This window comes from Falco peregrinus, chromosome 7 (assembly GCF_023634155.1).
Source record: "Falco peregrinus isolate bFalPer1 chromosome 7, bFalPer1.pri, whole genome shotgun sequence".
NCBI classification, from domain to species: Eukaryota; Metazoa; Chordata; class Aves; order Falconiformes; family Falconidae; genus Falco; species Falco peregrinus.
The window spans coordinates 38,957,062-38,978,333 of NC_073727.1; the positions used below are offsets into that span (position 1 = coordinate 38,957,062).

General features: G+C 40.6%; 1 protein-coding gene across 7 annotated transcripts in view; it reads right to left on the reverse strand.

The window, feature by feature from the left end:
• MAP7 (microtubule associated protein 7) overlaps positions 1-21,272 on the reverse strand; it is a 127,302-nt gene that overhangs the window by 97,735 nt on the left and 8,295 nt on the right. For 5 of the 7 annotated variants that reach the window (XM_055810384.1, XM_055810383.1, XM_055810382.1 and 2 more), the window contains exon 2: positions 15,630-15,772. The exons of 1 other annotated variant lie outside the window; for it this stretch is intronic. In XM_055810384.1, the coding sequence (XP_055666359.1) occupies positions 15,630-15,772 (143 nt within the window). Of the gene's footprint in view, positions 1-15,629; positions 15,777-21,272 lie in introns of all 7 variants that reach the window. One more of the 7 variants, XM_055810386.1, reaches the window with a different exon arrangement.

The window sequence follows — 21,272 nt, forward strand, 5'->3', positions numbered from 1 at the left end:
TTCATAATGCCTTTCTTCCCTGTGCCTGACACTCTTAACCTATCTTTCCGTTAAATCCTATGAAGCCCTGTTGTCTGATGAGTAGCAGGCTGGGTACCTCAGGACTGAAGCCCTTTGTTTTTCCATACAAGCAATACCAGGCTGTGCAGGAGCACGTTTCAGCCCTGACTGAGGGAAGGGATGATTCAAGCCATTTGACAAGTCTCTGCTCCAAACCCCCTTTCTCCAAGTTGCCTAATACCACAGTAATTCCCCACTTTCCAAGAAAGGATTTTAGAATCATTCCAATGCAAAATTATAAAACTTTTTATAGTTCTATTATTTTGACATATGACTGAATGTGACAGCAGGATGTACAGACTCATCATTAATTCAGATGATAAACTGATCTGGGATTCAAAGGCTGGTGAGAAACTTGCCCACATTTCTTCAAGGCAGCTTCCGGTACTACAGCTATACTTGCCCTTGGAAGCTTTCTCATTCCTTGAAATGGATACTATATGTTTATTTCTTTCAAGCAAAAATTAGACTGCTAATTGCTTACTTGCAAAATGCAGTCCAGTTCAATAAAGCCAGAGAGATCCAGAGCAGAGCAGTAAGTGCTTTCAGTCTATTACCAAGAGAAAAAAGTAAGTGCTCTAAGCCTGAAAACAGGAGGTCAAATTCACTACTTCTTCAATTTACATAGCTTCAGCAGAATTACAACAGGGACAAAGTTGGCCCAGACTTTCCAATGTTTTTGCAGAAGTCTTATCATGCATATTCTTGCCAAACAGACCTTTTTAAACATAGCCACCCCACACACACACCCCCGGCACCTCTTCTTATGACAGACTTAGCTTTGCACTACCCATAAGTAGGAGAGGATTACAGTTGTGCAAAACATTTGCAGCTCTGAAAAGCATAAACCATTATGTTGCAACTATTCCATGGAATATTTCAAATATTTCAAGGTCAGGAAGCCTTGGTTTTTTACTTACACACTTTTTAAATACTCAGTTTCATCTCCTGTTTAGAGAAGGCTTTATTAAAAGACCTTTGGAAGGGGTTTTAAAGACTATGGGGAAGGAGCGCACCTGAAGTCTAGCTTTTCAGTGCTTGTAAACTGACGTACTCGAGTCCTTTAATAGGGGGACTCCAACTGAATACATGGGACATCTTACTTGTGACAGCAGACTACAAAATTCAGCATTCATCTCTTTGTAGAGTTAATTACAGCAGGCAGCAGTCTAGCAGGGCTTTTCCCGCTCTCTTAGAAAGTACTTAACAGAGCAAGAACAGGCTCTAGAATCAGTCTGCAAGCTTTCTGTTTCATTCTGCCAAAGCCTGTGATGCAACCTATATTGTAACCTTTTCCCACACTCCAGCTAGAATTAATAATCTGCCTACATCTGTATTTGTTTAAAGACAATGGCCCTTTATTGGGGAAAAAAAACCCACAACACAAAACACCCCCATCTCCCCCATAGGTAATTGTTCCTACTTAGTTTACCTGGGGGTGGGGGAATGCCTCAGAGAGCAGAGAAGTATTGCTTTCTCAAATAATCAGATTTCAAGTACTGGAATATTTGCCAATGATGCCTTGCAATACACACCTATGTTTGTATGTGGGTGAAGGGTAGTACCCTACTTGCTTAAGGGCAGATGCAGGGACAATGGCTTCTCTTCATATTAAAAAGTATAACTTTCACCCTAAGCACTTCACCACAGCACTGGTTTCTACTTTGCCGCAGAAGCTTGGATTAGGAACACTGGTGCAGTAGCAATCCTTGCTTTCAGAAAGCTTTGGGGATCAGCTGACGTTAAGATATCCCCCAAGAGGTACCCTCAGACAGTGGGAACACTTACACAAACACTACTGATGAAAAAAGTTTAGCTCCTATCATCACCAAAATCACAAACCACATGGTAGTATGTTACAATGCCTCACCTGGGTGGGACAGGGAAAGGAAATACTTTAAAATCTGTGATCTGTTATTTGTGATTTCCTAGGCTGACTGGGCAGCACTGTATCTACAACATTTACCAAAATAAATTCTAATTGCTTAGAAGACTGTAATAACTGACGTATCTACAACTCATCAAGTCCATGAATAGGCAATCCAATGCCGCAGTGGCAGCAGACCTGCTCAGCAGATCACTCCAGCAGGCAATATCCACTGCCATCTGCTTGGCCACCAGCACCTCAGAGCACACAGCTTTTGGCTCCACCAGCATGTGAAGGGCAGAGCTCAGTGGACCACAACGAACATGTTATGCAAGTGGCCCGTTACAGCGACCCTACTCTGCAAACATTAGTGCCTGAGCAGCTCTGACCAGCTGCAACCCACGCTAGCCCTGCCCAACCAGGTCACCTAGTACAGCATGGGGTAAACGGCAGAAAAGGCACCGCTGCCCATTGACATAAGCCTCAACACTCCACTTACTCAGCAGAGCTGTATTCAACACAAATTAACTTCTCTTTCAGCAGAAAGCCCAGCTAATCTTGAAGGCGCACAGGACACAAACACCCCCCTTATTTTCCTCATTATATTTTTTCCCTGCTTAAAAAACAAAGCATAAAAAATAATCCAGCACTGTACTACTTTACAGCAGCACAAACCAAAGGTATTTGGAAGGTGGCTTCAGTATTTAGAATTGCACAGCAGTGTGTTATGTAACAGGAAAACCAGCTCTCATTGGATTTCCCCATTTAAAGATCCAAGAGCACAACAGAGAGCAAGAGTTTAAGCACATGCAGACACTGATTTCACAACATCTTTTAATACCTGCAAATAGCAGAGTCTTCTCAAAAAGTTCACAGGCAAAACATTTTGTTCTCATTTTGTAAGAAAGAGTTTTGTCACATACATGTATCACAAATATATATGTATGTTATACTACATATGAAACCCTTTTGGAGTATATAATTCATGCTGGTTTAATTTAAAGAACATTCAAGCAAAGGTTAATTAAACAAGTGACAAAAGAAAGGGAGAGAACACTGTGCAGAGAGTGGGAAGTAGGTGCACTGTTGCTCAGTCACAAGTAATTAGAGCCTCACTGGCTGGCTGTTTTTCCACAGAGTAATATTCAATAATCCCTACAAAGCCTGAAATATTTCAGTCAGATGGGAAAGCTCTCATTATAATCACTATTGTCAGGGTGTCCTGCAAAAACAAGTTTCCCCTCCCCAGAGAGGGACACAGAGATTGTTCCTGTAAATATTACAAGACATGATATTTATCACCAGTTATTTTCTAAGTCACAAGTATTTTCATGTGAAAGGGCACTCTTTGCAACACGTCTCGGAAGGACTGTTAATCAATAACTGGTTTTCCAATAACCAGTCTCAAAAGACAGTTGCTTTAAAACTAAAACACAAGCCTTCCTCAAGTGAAAAACAAGCCTCCATATTTATATTGCTGTGTCTTCTCTTGACTTTCGCTCACTCCCAGCCTCCTATCTGTGTGTCCTTTCACACTACTTCAGTCCACCAAAGCAAGCAGATCAGGCTGGATTTGCTGTGGCAGAGAATTGGTTGAGAATGAGGAAGGACAAAGGCTTTCAAAGTAAGTAAATGCCCCCCACGCTGACACACATTATAAGATTTTGAATTTTTCTCCTTGGTTACAAAACCTTTTATTTTGAATTACAGCTGTTGTACCCTGCTTGCTCCACAGAACATGTCATTTATTAGTATGCAGTAACTCTACCAACCCATTTCAATTATTCTACAACATCATTTTAAGGAATACCTCAGCTCTCTTTAAGGACTGATAAAACACATTACCAACACTAAAAATACAAAAGTAAACCTTCTCATCAGGTTGCTCCCCACCTTGTTTCTTTCTAAAGTTGTGTTAGCTTACATTGTTTCAAGAGCAGGTGTCTGCTTACACGACTGGTGGCAACCATAGAACAGTTTGGGTTGGGAGGGTCCTTAAAGATCATCTAGTTCCAACCCCCCGCCATGGGCAGGGACACCTTCCACTAGACCAGGCTGCCCAAAGCCCCATCCAGCCTGGCCTTGGGCACTTCCAGGGATGGGGCATTGACAACTTCTCTGGGCAACCTGTTCCAGTATCTAACCAACCTCACAGTGAAGAATTTCTTTCTAATATCTAATCTAAATCTACCCTCTTTCAGTTTAAAACCCATTACCTCTTGTCCTATTGCTACAGGCTCTACTAAAAAGTCTGTCCCCACCCTTCTTATAAGCCCCCTTTAGGCACTGCCAGGCTGCTATAAGGTCTCCCTGGAGCCTTCTCTTCTCCAGGCTAAACCACCCCAACTCTCTCAGCCTGTCTTCATAGAAGAGGGGCTCCAGCCCTCTATCATCTTCATGATCATCTTCAGCCTCATGATCATCTTCATGGCCATCCTCTGAACTTGCTCCAGCACTTCCCTGTCCTTCTTATGTTGGGGGCTCCAGGGTTATACTCCAGGTGGGGTCACACAAGAATGAAGTAGAGGGGGAGAATCACCTCCCTCCACCTGCTGCCCACACTTCTTTTGATGCAGCCCAGGATTTGCTTGGCTTTCTGGGATGCAACCACATACTGTCAGGCTATGTTGAGCTTTTCATCCACCACTATCCTGAAGTCCTTCTCCTCAGGGCTCCTTTCAATCCATTCTCTGCTCCGCCTGTGTTGATACTGTACCAAACCACACTCCTAGGAGCCACGACAAGTGCAAGCAAGAGTGAATGGTAACAAACAGAGGAGGGTAACTTCTACCACTAACACAGAGCCCCTCCTTAAAGCTTTTGGTAACTTAACATTATGGCCTTATAAGCCTGAACAGATATTTCCCCTACTTAAAAAAAAACACCCAATAATCCACAAACAAAAGAGGTCAAAGACATCTTAAAGTACCTCTGCCCGAGAACACCACTGAAAACTGGTCTGTAGACTTCCACATTTCATCAGCAAAACCTTCTTGCCTTGATTTATAGCCAAAAAAAAAGCTACAGCCTCACCATCTGGGACTACATGTGGTAAGAGCTGGCTACTGGCAATTATCCATATATTTCTGAAAAGAAATCCTAGGACAAGTTTTCTTAAACTCCATAATCAAAGCCTGGAGTATAATACAAAGGAAAAGACCAAACAACAGCACTTTCTCAAAATTTAAGCGAAATCTTCACTGAGTGTTAAAGGGAACTGCTAGTAGCAGCAAAACACACTGAATTCCTGTCTACAGCCAGGCAATATCAGGGTCTGTTTGCAGAATTAAGATGAGCATAAATCAATAAGTCACCTCTGCGAACCTTGGGGTCAGGAGCCTATTCAGAACTCCCAACACACTGCAATCATGGAGATGCTGTCTTCATTTCTTGGGAGAGGAAGATCAAATCATCATACTGTCACCTTAAATATTTCAGCCTTGGAATGTCGCTCATCATGCAGATGCCACAAACAAGCGAAATCTGTAAGGACGGTGATTAAACAGAAGTCTAACAGAAAAAGGACGTATCCATAAGTATCACCATGGTGTGAGCATCAGTCTTCTCTATACTACTTTCCTATGCTCTGCATCAGTTATTGACTACAAAGATTTATATTAAACATACTGCAGTGAAAAGCAAAGCTACTCTGCATCCAGTCTTCAGTGACACTGAGCATCTGAGATGTCGTTTACAGTAGCAATCCAGGTAACTCACACGGACAGCGAGGCTCACAGTGACTCCCTGAATGCAAACTATCTGACAGCTGTGTTTCTTAAACTTGAGAATAACCTGGTGAAGAAAAATCCTGGCACAAAAATAAATAAATACACTCTGAAGTATTTCAGAAAAGACAGATTGGAAGTGTAAGAACATACCAAAACGCTGATAACCCAGGCACAATGACAAGCACAAGCTGCTTGGTCTGCAGCCTGGGTTTATTGCCAATACCTCATTCAGCAGCTGGTGGTTGCTGTCCTTTTCTGGTTTACAGATGGCGACTGCCATCTGCTTTTTCTTTACCCTCATATTTTGCAGTAACTGCAGACTGCAACTAAACACAGCACTTTAACATAGCTAGATGGCTGGAGAAGGTTGTGGGCTTTTTTGTTTGGATGGGTTTTTTTAAACACAAACTACTTTTTCTTCCTTTGTTGCAGGGAATAAGAGTGAGGTAAACATGTTTTGATTTTTCTAGTGAAAGGGTACACACACAAAATGTGAAAGTAACATTGACTAGAGTTTGCGTGGATTGCATGTCCAAGATGGGGAGCACATTCCTCAATGAAACAGCTGTTAAAAATAAGAAGGAATGGCAGGCATGAAGGTTCAGCAGTTTGTTTTCCGCCATACTGCCACTGCTGCTCTCAGAGAGGTGAGTGCACTCACAAGTGCAAACTCCACTGACATGACACCTCTGTGTCTTCAAAAACAGCTCAGACACATTTGATGTCATTCATGGTGTCTTAGTATACAAGCTGAAATTTAGTACTGTAACTTTCAGCAGTGCATTAGTCAGCATGCAGGCAATGAGGAAACAAACTCTGAAAAAGGAAAAAAACAAAGCTAGAATTGGCTGCATAAAAGGATGACTTCTCATGTCAAGGGCGGGTAACTGGATAAACCTGCATTTCCAAAACAGCCTTCTGAAAAGCTCTCTGAAGCAGAATTGAGAAACAAGATAGCTTTGTACACTAAGATACAACAGCGTGCATCAAGTTCAGTCAGCATTTCTATAATAAACCTTGCCTGTGCAGGAATTTAAAATAAAGCTGAAAGATCTGGAATTCAAGAATGGAAAAACCTAGCCACTTCAGCACACTTAACAGTATGTCTTACAACGTTACGAGATTTTAGGTCCAGGATCTTTCACTGGACTTTCAACTAGTCAGATTGTCTCTGCCCAGACATCAGCACTATGATCATATTCCCATCAATTAAATTAGAGTTCAGGCATCCTGCAGAAATATTTTTGAAAACATACGTTACTTCCTCACTCCTTTTCCTCATTGTCTCCCAGCACACAGACAATAAAAATTCTTCTTAATGTTTTCTGTGACATCCATTATCCTCAGAACCTTCAGGAGGCATCCCCATTCCTCACAAGGAAAGAAAGCACATTTCTAGTACAGCATAGCATGCCATAGGAGGTGGCTATGGCACTAGGCTGCAGCAAGGCTCTTCTGAAGATATAACTCCACCAGTTGGAGTATTTCCTAGCTGCAGGGGTGTGCAGTGGCACCATCCTCTTTCCACAACCCTTCAATGCAAAACAAAAAAAAAAAAAAAATCAGCAGTAGATCACAGAAAAGATCTGTGAGCAATTGTGCCTGGCATGTCAGATTGTGGAAGGATGGTTGTTTCTACATTTGCTTCAGATGTAAGAGGAAGACGCAGAAGAAAGCTGGCTGTGAAAAAAAAAAATAATAAATCAACATCCATGTAAAGGACTAGGCCAATTAGTAGGCATGGCTGGAGGTTCAGACTGTCATGGTATTAAACAACAGAAACGAAGACTGAAAAGCGGGTGGCCAGCAACCAAACTACAAATTCCATATGTAAGTACGAGTCCCTTCTGGGACTTCCAGTACCTTGAGTGTTTCTCCTGGGTTGATGAGGTTTTTGGGTAACTCAGCTCCTAAGAAAACTGAGTCTTTGCCTCCTCTTCCAAGCTGATTTTAAATCCAGCCTCCAATACACTCTACTGAAAACCACTGGCTGAGATTAAGGAACAATTGTAAATCCACAACTATGACTTCTAACAGGAAACCCCTGCTTTCCCTGAAGCCAGCTGCATAGACACTAGTACCAGAAAAGGAAGAGTGCTTCAGCTAACTAAATTTTTATTCCTAAGTGAAGGGCATCAACTGGAAGATTACTATGATTTGGAATCTCTGCTACTTCCCACATTTTGCTTTCCACCAGTCTCAGCAGATAGCTGTGCTTAATTTGCTGTAACTCTTGATTCCAAACCCAGTTTCCTCTTGTTGACGTCTGCACAGGTAAACTCCATAAATTTGACATGAACTCAAACGTATAGAAGCATAGCTAATCCCTGACAAAAATTGTGTTTCCTCTACAGAGCTAAAGAGCAAAACTAGGCTTCAACAGATATGAAACAACAAGAAGATAATCTATTTGACCAGCATTAATAAAAGGGAACAAAAACTCCAACGGACTTTTAATCCGGCAAACAATTACGCAGAAAGAATTTGTACCATCATCCCATTGAAGCTACAGAAAGTATTATTCTTGTTCAAAATAATTCAACACACACACACAGGGCAGCTACAGGTGTGTGTCAGTATTGACAGAGCAGTTCAGCTTTCCACTAGCACAGCCTGCCACAAACACCTTGTCTCCACCTTTAGTACAGGGACACACATTCTACTTCCTAGAGAAACCTGCATCCAGGTTAAGCTGCAGTGACCTGCCTACTGAACTGTTTATTCCAGCCGTTATCAGCAAGTTAATAATTTAAAAGAGAAAGTGTAGCTAACATTCAAGTGCTTCTCTGAAACTGCTAGCATAAAAAGAACATCTATACATACAGATCACTGAGATGGAGCTTGGGACAATTCGCCTGTTCAGTGGCTGTCATAGGCAAACCTATAAATCAATGAAATGGGAGGTTTGTGTAGAATTTGGTAAATGTGATTCCACTCCACTGAAAGAGAAAAATATTTTGCCTCAAGCAGCAAGATGTGAAAGCCCAGGTTTTACAGTACTCCCTAATTTCATTTCTGAGGCTTCATCTGTATTTTTATTTGTTTATTAAACAGTGCCCATACCCTCCCTCACCTTCATTATACAGATCTGACCCACAGACATTAGCATCTACTCATACCATGCTTCAACTCAATGCAGGTGAGACTCCTATGTATGAGTTTCAAGTAGTACTTGGCTGCAAAAACAGCGCACTGTGAGATGTGCCTTTAGTGAATGAAGGTAGTTCATTAGAACAGAGAAAATTGCATCAATCATTGTGGCGTTTGTTGTCCTGGGACATTACTGTTGTGGCCTGGGGTTGGTTAGACTGGGTTAAATAGCTCCTTAACATGGCTTAAAAAAAACCCCAACAACCAAATACCCAAAACCAACAACACACACACAAATAACTTCTGAAGAGAATTCTGATAATACAAAACTATTTTGAGATGCTTTCACTTAGAACTCTTAATACTCAAATACCAGAAAAACAAGTTATCCAGTTGAAAAGTAGAGATTGAATTTAAAGTAGCAGGGGGCCGGGGGGGCACAAAAAGTACCCTGTGGGTAGCTGAGTAAGCAACGAATGTACACATGTGAGTTTGTGCAGGAAGAAAAATTATGTACTCCCACCGATTCAGCTGAGCCCAGCAATGAGTAGAGTTCCATCATCACTTACTTGCGCATGGCCAGAAGCAACATTAAGCCAGTACTCACTAATTTCTCTGGAATGTTCCAGATATGTTCAATATGACAAGCGAAAGGTTTTCTCTTAAAAATAAAGCCAGACTTCTATGTACCTGGATACAAAGGCAACTTTGAAGGAGTAAACGGACAGAGCAGTTTCTGAGCAAGCTTGCAAACAGCAGCAAGAGGGTCAAGACTCTTGACAATACTACAATCACAAAAACATCAGGGGATCTGACTGCAACATATTTCTTTAAAAAAATGCATGCTTAGCTATTCTCTGGTTTTTTCAGTGCAAAATAAAAACCATAGTACTACCCAGGCATGTGTAATATGGTACAGATAGGTCAATTTCTCCTTGCTATCATGTTATTCCAATGGCAAGTTACTGTATAAGCCCCATGAAAGGGTATTATTTGCATATTTTCAGAAAAAAAAAAAAAAGAAGAATGCAGCAAGACCTCAGAGAACTTCAAGATCCTTGGACAGATCTACCACTTTCCAGGTTCCTCTCTCTCTCCCAGAAGAAATAACTGTAAACCTACATTCCCCTTTTACACATATTTTCCTCACAGTTGGAATTGTATTCCAAATTCAAGGTTTTTAAAGCCACTACTTTTATAGTGGTAACAATGAATAATAACCACTGCTTGCTATCAATCTTTCATGAGTGGTGTTTCTTATTATATAAATCTTTCTTTAGAGTTGTCTAAATTAAATTGAACTCCCATCTTTTTGCAACTTCAACAAGCATTCTGTCCTGCAAGTACAGTAACCAAATACTGCACCCTGTTCTCACATGAACAGCTCTGATGAATACCATGTTATCATTTACATCTCGGTTGAAATAACCCTGTTTACTTACAAAAGTTACTTTGTAAAATTCAATCTTTCCCTGATTAGGATTATCCTCAATTCACACGCCAAGTTAACCTGAATTCCTCTTAACAGCTATCCTTCACACTATCGATGTGGTACTGTTTTGAACTTCTGCCATCCACGTAATGTCAAGTATGCTCCCTGAGCACATGAACAGATCATGGGCTGTTTCCCCCCTACAAAAACAGTTGACAAAATACATGAATAAAATCCTCCAGAATCAGCAGTGGAAGCCTCTTCTCACAGAGCTGATCAACAAGTGTAAGATGACTCTTACCCAGCATAGATAAGCTCTCAGTAATCCCAGCACACACTTTGATAAACAGACTGTGTTACAACAAAGCCAAGTCCTCAGACCTGGGACTTTCACTCTGAAAGCCAGAGGGACTGAACAAATCAGATTTGCTCTACTGGTCTGAAGACATATTCCCTGCTATCCCTGAGACTTCCAGTACAATCTCTTTGCTTTACTGCAAATAAATTACTTTATGTGAGGATCTCTCTGTCTTTATTACAAATAAGTTATTTTATGGTACCCAGCACCTACAAGTATGAATGGTGAAATACTGCAAAGGAGACAGCTTTTTAGTTGCTTCCTGAAAAAAAAAAATCCCCAAACACAAGTTCCTCCTGCATCCTCAGCAGCTGCAAATTAGATAATGAATACAGAGGTTTTTTAAGGACGTACCTCCCAGATACTTGGAGAATTATTCTAAAATAAATTTCCAGGAAAATCACAGATATTTTTGGACCCATCTTCTTCTGACCATGGCTAGCAGAAAGAAGGAGGAAGTTCAGAGAAACATTAGCATAACTCACTGGAAGGCGCAGGATGACAAACCACATGTCCAGGTTCTCCGTCCAGCCCCCTTACGCAACCAGTATTGTAATGAGAATTGGTACCTTTCCTTCCTTCCACCCACTCCTTCCCCCAACTTTGCCTCAAATGCAGATGGGCAAGATAAGGCTACCAACTGTCATGAAAACCTCCAAGACCTGATTTTGCTGAGCCAGTTCACCAGCATTTAACCATTCTGCCCAAAACAAACTGGAGGTCAGCCTATTGACTAGCGTCAAGAGGCCCCATTGAGAGAACCACCATCCCAGGCAGTTTTGCTGGTTTAAAGCGTGGTGGAAGCCAGAGACCAAGATGTCATTCTGCATCCAGCCTGAGGCACAGACTCCACAGCGTGGGATAAGATTACACTTCCACACCCCATGCAGTACCTGTTTTGTAAGTATACAGTTTCAGTTTCCAGGACTATCAGTTTAATGCCCTTGAAGATGCCAAATTCCCTTTTCTTTTGGGTATCTTAAGTTTGTGTTTGGGTGTAGACACACAGCAACAAAAGAACAACTGAATTAAAATTTAGCCAATCGGAGTTTAACAAGGAATATATATTTCCCTAATGCATGCAGAACATTGAGACTAAGAACATAAACAATCATGTTAGAAATCTCCCACATCTCTCTGGATGAACAAATCTTACCACTGAAATGAGCATAACAGAAAACATTGCCATCCATGCACCAGCAGCAAAATCTCCTGGTAATGACAGACATTGCTGCCATGTGCCAAAGGACTGGAAAAAGCCCTTCTCTTATTTTCAGGATGACAAAGAATCAGTGTTACTGTTCAGAGACCTAAAGCATGTATGTCTAGCTTTGCATTAGCAGCAATACTCATGGAGCAGATTAGACGTACGTTCCTTGACCAGTTTTAAATAAGCAGGCAGGTGAGGGATTCCATTGTTAGGTTAGTTAAGACTTCTTTTCATTAATTTGCCATAAATATCATAAGGTGGCTATTTCAGTTATTAATTATTCAATTCATTATCCAGAAGTATGACAATTGCTTTTCTATGCTCTTCAAATGTTAATTTTAGAAACACAACATTATAAACAGGCTGAGAAGGTATTCCCCTCCCATCTCCCCAAGTGGAAGGAGAGGGGGCATCACTTAAAAATGTCATAAAATTGAGTAAGAGTTATTAAGACTACATCCAAGGTGCACAAAATCAACAGGGCAGAGGAGGGAAATACTAAGGTGACTGGAATTGCCTGTGCCTGCATTCGAAGAATGGCTGAGGCCACAGGTCACACACACAGGATGGATACCTTTTGTTAAATACTAATCTACCTGGACATATCTTCGATTAACATAAAGAACCACATTCACTCACTATCTTCAGTAACAGAAACCATATTTGTTTTACAACACAAGCTTCAAGGGAATATTCAAGCGGCTAAGTGTATGATTCTGTGCCTATTTCATCTGGTTTCTTTATGGATACAGTTGCAGAACTGCTGGAAAGCTGGCGACTTAAAACAATTCAAGTGTAAAATAAGCTTCTGCTGACCCCTACAAGTTGTATTTGAAGAGTGCACAATGTAGCAAAATTCTTGTATTTTATAAGGGGAGAGGACAACAGAGGCAGTCAATAAAAGTTTAAAAAGGCAATTCAAAGTAATTTTTATTTGCACTGTTCTACTACAGAACAGCTGGACCTCAAGACCCTGCAATAGTGGGTACTATACAGACACGTAACAAAACTGCAGGCCTTGTCCCAAAGACAAGAGGAGGAAAGGAAGTTGAAATATTAGGTGAAAAAGCAGGGAATACTTCCTTTCCTTTGATGTGAACTTTGTCAGGAGCATGTGGCTACAAAGATTACTGCAGGCTTTTAATAACTGCAGATTAAAAAATCCTTAACATTTTCATTTAATTATTTGTTTACACTGGAAGAGCAAACTCACTGACTACCAGACTTGTCGGATTACAATACAGACAGCCAAAGACAAGAAAAGAAATGGCTGTTATCAATTTACAGAAAATCTCACAGATGTTAGCCACTTTATGATCCACATAAATATTTGTTTCCCAGATGACAAAAAACCCAACAACCTCTTATACACACTCTAATCAAGTCTGAGTATTCTTATAAGACCTCAATTAGCAAAATAACAATTATATTAAAACTTGTAATGATATCAAAATATCCTTAATGGAGGAATGAGCTGCTTTATTACTCTGGAGTATCAAATCCATTAAAGGCCTCCTGGGTTTTGAACTGCTGTACAAACACAGGTCCAGCATGATTACAGAAACTGCAGATGAAGACAGGTAGCCCACCTCCCTTGAAGATGACACTGACTTAGTATGTGCTAGAGAGGGAAAAAGAAAAAAAGAAACTTCTCAGCAGCTGCAGGTGCTTGCTGAGCAAATAGGACAGGTAAAGAACTAAGACAAAGCAAACACTGAAGTGGCAACAGAACAACAGACTCTTAAGACTCAAGGAAGCCACACGTGGGTCCATCACACATCTTGCTTCCTCTCAGAGCTGCACTGGAGTGACCTTTCTTGATAACGGGGAAGGGAGAACACCACCCTGAATACATGCATTCTCCGTGATCAGGCATTCCAGCTCGAACTCACCTAACCACTAACAATGCATGCAAATGTACAGAGGGTAAGTAACTACACGTATCAGTGTGCAAATGGGGTTCTAGAGACAGTGTGAGCCATTTCAAGTATTTATTAAAGGAAAAACAAATGAGTGTGCTTCCAAAATAACTGGTACAGCATCCTACATTGTTTTTCACTAGGTATGTTTAAAACCAGATGCACTTCTAAGTTTGCTGTCTGTGCTTCTGTGCACATTTGTGCACTGACATTTCACAGCAACAACAGAAAAAAAGAATAATCAAAAATGGAATCTCAGTTATAACAAAAGAGTCAAAGGATAAGCACATCTGTATAACTACTGCAAGTAGAACACACTAGCTAAGTCAACAAGAACTTTTACCCTGGGAAACTATCAGTGCCATTGAACAAAACCAGGAAAATTATTAATTCTTAGCTTTGTGGACTGTTGACTTTGGACGTCATCCAGTGGGTGATAAAGGAAAGTAATATGCTTCTTAAAACATTAAAAACTCAACCTCACACTAAAGTTTGTACCCCATTTTGTATGGGCAATTTCAAATATACAGAAGAGCAGGTAACTATGTACACAAGACCCTAACACATCAGGCATGTTTAACAATGACAAGCAATATATATTTTAGCACAACACTCAAACCTGTCAGGTTCTTTGCCACTTCAAGAAAGAAGAAGAAAAGTACAAGCTGCAAACTCAAAAAAATCTTGCGTTCTGAATTTGTTTCTAACAGCTACCGAGCTACCTTTCTCCTTCAAGAAAAAACAGGTAGCTGTAAATGAATCAGTGCTAATAAATATGCATAGCATAAATTTGCTATTTAAATGCTTGCTAGCCTCTCCTGTTACATGGTAGAATGGTAACATCTGAAACTTGAAAGGTGTCTTGAGGCTACAAACTAACATTTGTTTTGTAAACAAACAAAAAAAATCTGTTACAATCTTTATCACCCCAAATAAGACCAAAAATAGACTACAAACTAACATTCGTTTTGTAAACAAACAAAAAAAAAATCTGTTACAATCTTTATCACCCCAAATAAGACCAAAAAAAGACTACAAACTAACATTCGTTTTGTAAACAAACAAAAAAACCTGTTACAATCTTTATACCCTCAAATAAGACCACAAAAAGGAGTGCTCACATCACTCGATCGCAAGAAAGGGTAAACATTCTAATGATCAAACTTAATATTCCAGTCACAATTGTAAGATGCAGGATCCCTGCCGGACCAGCAGAATTTAAACACTATGATCCATGTGGAAAACATCAATGACACGATATAAGATAGCAGTGACTACACAGGCTTGACAGATCTCTGTTATAAATCAATGGCCAACAGCATCCCTCCATCATCACCACCACTCACCTATGTTAAACACCATAAATATTTTTCTTTAGCAATTACAATTTCTTGGTTTAGGGGGTTTTTTTGTCAGAAAAAGTCAGCATATTTGAACAATATGTATTTTTCTATACTCTGCCAAAGGCACTCTGCCCCTTATGCACACAAATAGAAGTATAGCTAATTTTACATTGTCTTTGGCAAGGCTGTCTTCTATAACAAGGCGGTATTGCATTCTGTATTCTCCAAGCTTACAATCACCTTTAACAAAAAAACCCAACCAACCAAACAAAAAAAACCCCAGGTATTTATCCAGACTGTGCACAGAAATCAAAGAAAACACACAGAAATTCTCTGATATATTTCTGATGCAGAACCCTTATCCCTAACCAGAAAAAGAGGGGTTTATAACTAAAAAGTATTTTTTTCTTCATATCCAAAGCAGATGATTGCATAACAATCCAGGGGATTTAAATACAGGCACCTATCATGCACAGTGCATTTGTGGGTGCCAATATGCATTGCCAGACTGCACCACTCACTCACAGTCTCTACAGCACACAGAAGAGCTAATAAAACGTTATGCCTGCTGTGCAGCATATTCCACACACAGCCCTGATCGCACTGCAGAACCGTGACATACCTTTCAGTCTTTTGGAATTCCCGTTCTTTTGCTGCTCATCCTCTTCATTGATGGTAAATAAACCCAGCGGATTTGGCCTGGCACTTTTCCTCAGTCTCTCTTGTCGAAGGGCAGTAGTTGAACCAGGCATGTTGCTGTTGCTTCTTGCTTATTAAAAAAAAAAAAAAGTAAGAAACTCCAGTCCCTGCTTAGCTGCAACACTGCCTGTTCATTTGAGCACTTGTAATAGATCCCCTATGGATAAGCAGTATGCAAACAGCTGACAAATACCAACATCCAGTCGGCAGCGACAGGCTTGCAGTCTTTCCCTACCTTCAAGAAAAGCCCTAATTAAAGGTACATTGTTTTGGATGCTGCCCGTCACTGTCTTAACCTGTTCAATCAGATCCCAGCCCACAGCTCCAGGTTTCTTGCTGCAGCACCTTTTTCCCTGCAATCCTCTTCCAGCTACAGCACACTAAAATATTCAGCACGCAACACAAGAGGAGAAAATATGATACGCCACTGTTAACAGTTGCCCTGACAACACTGACACATCCTAATCAAAAGGGGTCTATGAGCGTTGTCTCCTCAGCTGCAGCGAGCCGGCCTTGGGAGCGATGTCTCCTGCACGCGTGCGGGGAGCTGGGAGCACCTCGGCAGCAGGGGCTGCTCCCTCCTCCTGGCAGGGCAGTGGGAGGATAAAGCTGCGCTTGCACAAGCAGATGAGCACCGAGTGAAAAGAAGCCTGGAAGGCTCCAGGCACGAACCTGCGTTTTGCCAGCTGCTCTGTTTATTCATGTTTAGAAATTTTAGCCTAATCTAAAACAATGAGTATGAGTCTTCTTCCATAGATGCATGTGTTGGGTGTCTCCCCCTCCACACACCCCTTAACTTAATCACCTTCCTATGCAGTGCATACTTTTTGCATTAGGAATGCATACGCCCACAATTACAGACAGGTGTTGGAGCATTCTTCTCCATGTGTGAAAACTCAAAAATCAGGATTTTTGGCTTGCCCAGACAGCACAGAACAACAAAAGGACTTTTGGAGTGAATATTCTGTATCACACCATTAGTTTATACAGCATCAAACATTAACATACAGTTTGCAAAATGGACAAAATACAGCCTGGGTGGTTTTAACTAGTCGGATTCCCTTTATATGCTGGCATTCTGGATTTTCTTTAGCAGTTTATGACAGAGCACTTGCTCACAAATTTTGCAATCTGCATGTTCCATCCTTCACAGCTCCAAATGCCACCATGCAACATACCAGAGAGAGAGAGAGACCTTAATCTTCATTCACTTCCACCTCTCTAATTCAATGTGTACTCATCATTTCATGGTGAGCTAGCTAAGAAAAGCTGCAAGCTGGAACACTCTATAGTGTTAAAGTTACAGGATTTTCCTCCACTTGAGATTTATTTTTTTTAAGACAATCTCAATGTAACCTCAGCAGCCACCACAAGATGGCACATAAGTTAATTGACAAGTCTGCAGGTGGCTCACATTGAAAATACAAGATTATACAGACCTATATGATCACTTCAACAGCACGAGTAACAGTACTGAAGAAGAAGGGTGAGAATTTATGACAGTCAACATGGTATGTATCACTGTAACCTGGGATGCTCTTCACAGAGGAGTCCTGGATCATGCTCAGCTGGCAGGACAGCTCTGTTCTCACACATCTCAGGCTCACCAGCCAGGAGCCCAGTGGATGGAGAAGAAAACAGCACCAGCTGAAGGCTCAGCTGGACCGTTCTTCCTCCTCCAGCACAGACACAAAACACCCACGCCATACAGAAGTTTCCTGCAGGGCTACCAGTTCTGAACCAAGCCCCCAGCCCACCTCTGGTACCTATTTCCTCCTGGCTACATCCTGCCACTTGGCTACACCTTGGACTCTCTGGGCGTACACGGAAGCTATGCATGATGACATTTGTCTACAGTTAAAGACACTTTGTACTAAAGGGTGTGGCAAAAAAAAAAAAAAAAGTAAGAAGTTCTAACACAAGCTGTTCTTTAGCTTAGAAGTTTGCTTTCTGGGGTTTATATAGGCTACTACCTTGTCCTGCAAGAGAAAAAGCTCCTTTCCTCAAATCCATCCACTTAATGCCTACCACAAATACTACATAACAGTACGCACATAGCCACAAAAAGAGGACAGTAGTTAGTACTACAATACTATTCATACATGCCCAAGAATGTTGCCAACAGAGCAAAAGTAACAGAAAACACTTACATGGCAGCTTAGTTAAACAACACTCCTCCCCCTATCACCGTTTAAGTCACCAAGAAAGGATTCCTGCCTTTTTAAACATTATGTTCAATCAACCAATCACCCTTGATTGCAAAACTACTTAAATAGGCATTTTAAAATATATAAGAAGTAGCTAGCACAAAAATACACCTGAGTGGAGGGGCTTCCAAAGGGGCTTCCAGGTTTACATGTATGATAACTGTTTCAGCGTCAGCGTTTCCCTATTATCTGAAGAGTCATGGAGAACAGCTACAAGACTGAGAATGTCTTCCTTGGTCCTTGCAAGATCTCCTGCACCCGTAAGAGTGACTTGCTCTGAGTACAAAACGTAGTAATGACTAAGCCTGATGTTTCAGGAGCTGGCGAAGATGGATTTGGTCTATGACACACAGGCAACTAAGGCGTTGAGTATTTCTTGCCGCTGACTTACTAACGCAGAGGTGAATTCCGACAGAGAAAAAGGACCAACAGCACATTCAGCTTATGCAGCATGGTTTTATTTTGAGGCCTCTGTGGTTAGAAACTATACCAGCCCATAATATGTTTCCAAATGCCTAATAAAATGGCACTCCAGCCACCTGCAACTTGTTACAAATAAAAGACACCTATTACAACAGAAGATACCACATAACTTCAGGTACTCGGGTTTTTGTAAAAATACCTCCCTAATAACACCATTAAATACGCATTAAAATGTACCAACGCTGCATAAAACCAGACCATACCGATAAATCCCCTCCCTCCCTCTGCTGGTTTAGGGCAGAAAAATAAATTCCTGAGGTATTCCTAACAGGAAAGCTTTGCTTATTTCAGCCTTGTCCTAGCTGTGTGTCTCAGCTATATGAAAACTGGGATGAAAGCAACATTCCCTTGAAGGAACAAAGTGGTGGATAATTTTAGTAGCAAGGCTGTTAAATTCTTTAAAAAAAAAACAACCACCAAAAAACCCAAAAACCAAACAACAAAAAAAAAACAACAAAAAAGAAAAAAAAACCAAACACAACAAACCATTTGGTTACATAGCCCCTGTCACTAATTCCCCCCCTCCTCCCCCCCAACCATTAGTCATACTGTGTACCAATACAATCACAGCTGGGCTCTTACTGATGGGGTGAGACTCTCTCAAGATGGAATGAGGGCAACCGTGTATCTTGCGGGGATTGGTTTTTCCTTTTTACAACACTTTCAAACTCGTTATCAGTTAAACCACTAAGCTTAAAGATACCATCTTTCATCCACTAGATTCCATAGGTACAATCACCTGTACAATACATTATCTGAAATGCAATAGTCTTAAACATCAATTTGAAGAAAGTCTATTAGGATAATATTATATAATTATATTGTAATCTGGGAAATGTAAATATTTATAACAACATGCTAATTGATATTTCTGCTTTAACATCAGGTATTAAGGCTTGATATGTCTATCCATGAACTGAAAAGCAAGTCGAACCCAGTCACCATGATACCTATGCACAGTCTACTATAGGCAATCTGATAATTTCCAACAGCTGAAGTTTAGATTTGCTATCTTCTTTCATTCACAGAACTGTTTCAGTTCCTGTAAACTATCCAAACACTACATGAAGCTCATTACTGAGATTGAGTATAACGAGTTGCACATGATTAAGTTCATGTTCTACAGCCACAGCCTTGTGAAGCACTCTGCCAGTCCGAGCTTACTGAAGTGAACCTTTTTGCTCTTTCACAGTGGGGAGGGAAGAAAAAAGGCAGTATTCAACACAAGTTAGCTAACTAACAGAAAGGAAATACCTTACGAAGACAAGACAATTCGTACGTTTCACAGGAGTTGGCAGGCTGTGGTAACTAGGACTTTATGATTTCAAGAAAATAACACACGATGTAACACTGACTGGAAGCCATCTTGTATCGTTGGCCGTGTTAGCTTACATTACCGAAAATTAAGGCAACTGAATGCAGGATCATATAGTATTGCAAAAGAAGCAAAAGAAATTTATAGACTAATTGACTATAAAAAGCCCTGCAAACAGAAGCACTCATAAGACTGCTGACTAACGATATACAGCTTTTTCCTCCCACTCCATGAAACACACATTGTGTGTTCATCAAGCTACATTTTACACAGATTTCATGTCTTTCTCCTGCCATTTTCTTAGGAAAAGAGCTGTTAAAATACTGTTTTAAAACAACACGATACCTAAAGAGCAAGCAACCAAGAAGTCAGGATTTGATGGGGGAACCTCTCCAGCCACACACACACCAAAAAAACCCCCAAACACCACCTTCCCACCCACCCCCAAAACTCTAAAAAGAAAACATAAAAATAAAAAAAAAATCCCAACCCCTCAAAGCTTCATGGTCTTACAAGCTCTCAGTCTTAACACACACAAAAGTATACCATCTGCCATTATATGAAACCCAGATATGACCATCAATAGATTAGACCACTAGTTATCCTCCAGCCTTCAAACATTCCTCATTGTCAGCCAGAATGATTGGGGGGGGGGGGGGGGGGGGGGGGGGGGGGGAAGAGTTCAAGGCACAGACGCATCAAGCCAATTTCAGAAGCCAGGACAGTCTGCTCACCAGTGCTCTTCTTTCCAACCTTAAGCTCTCCAAAGCCTAAGGTAAGTTATAACTTCTAGCCTCAGTTTCTCAAGTTATAAAATGTAATAAAACCTTCAGAATTCTTTTTGAAGAACTCACTTATTCTTTTGTCTTTTAAAATACTTTGTATGACCCTACTGTTACAAGAGCTACTCAGCAACTATTCAACTACTGAAACAATAGAGGAAAGAAACGTTTGGACTGTGAAAACCACAAGCTAAACTGAGAAGCCATGTGTGCTTTAATGCTTTTACAGCATTATCCACAATCCTTTTCTCATCCTGTTCTTCAGGTTTATCCAAAACTAACAGATGAAGACCATTTTCTTGTAGGGTACCAAAAAAACCCAAACACCACCACTACCACCACCACAAAAACAAACAAACAAACAAAAAAAACCAAAACCAAACCAACCAAACAAAAAAAACCCCCACCTACCCAACCAACTAAAAAAAAATTACAAATTTGAGACAGCTCTGGGTTACAGTATTTATAAAGCAAAATAAATATTGTGCTACTTCTGCTACTTGGATACTGAAGCCTTTTAACATATAAGGAATGTTTCCCCTCAACTTAAGTACATGTTATATCAAGAATTAGACCAAGTCAATATATTATTTTAACGTATGCTCCTTTCTAGGTTGCCAATATTTCATTGTTATTTCTGATTTTCTTAGTACTGAGAGGTTCAGGACAAGGTAGGCATCTTACATAGTAGTAACAAGAAAGGATATGGCATTTTGCATTTATAGACATGTTTTCCCAGCATGAAACAATAAGGTTCCATATGTTTGTTTCTTGGGAAG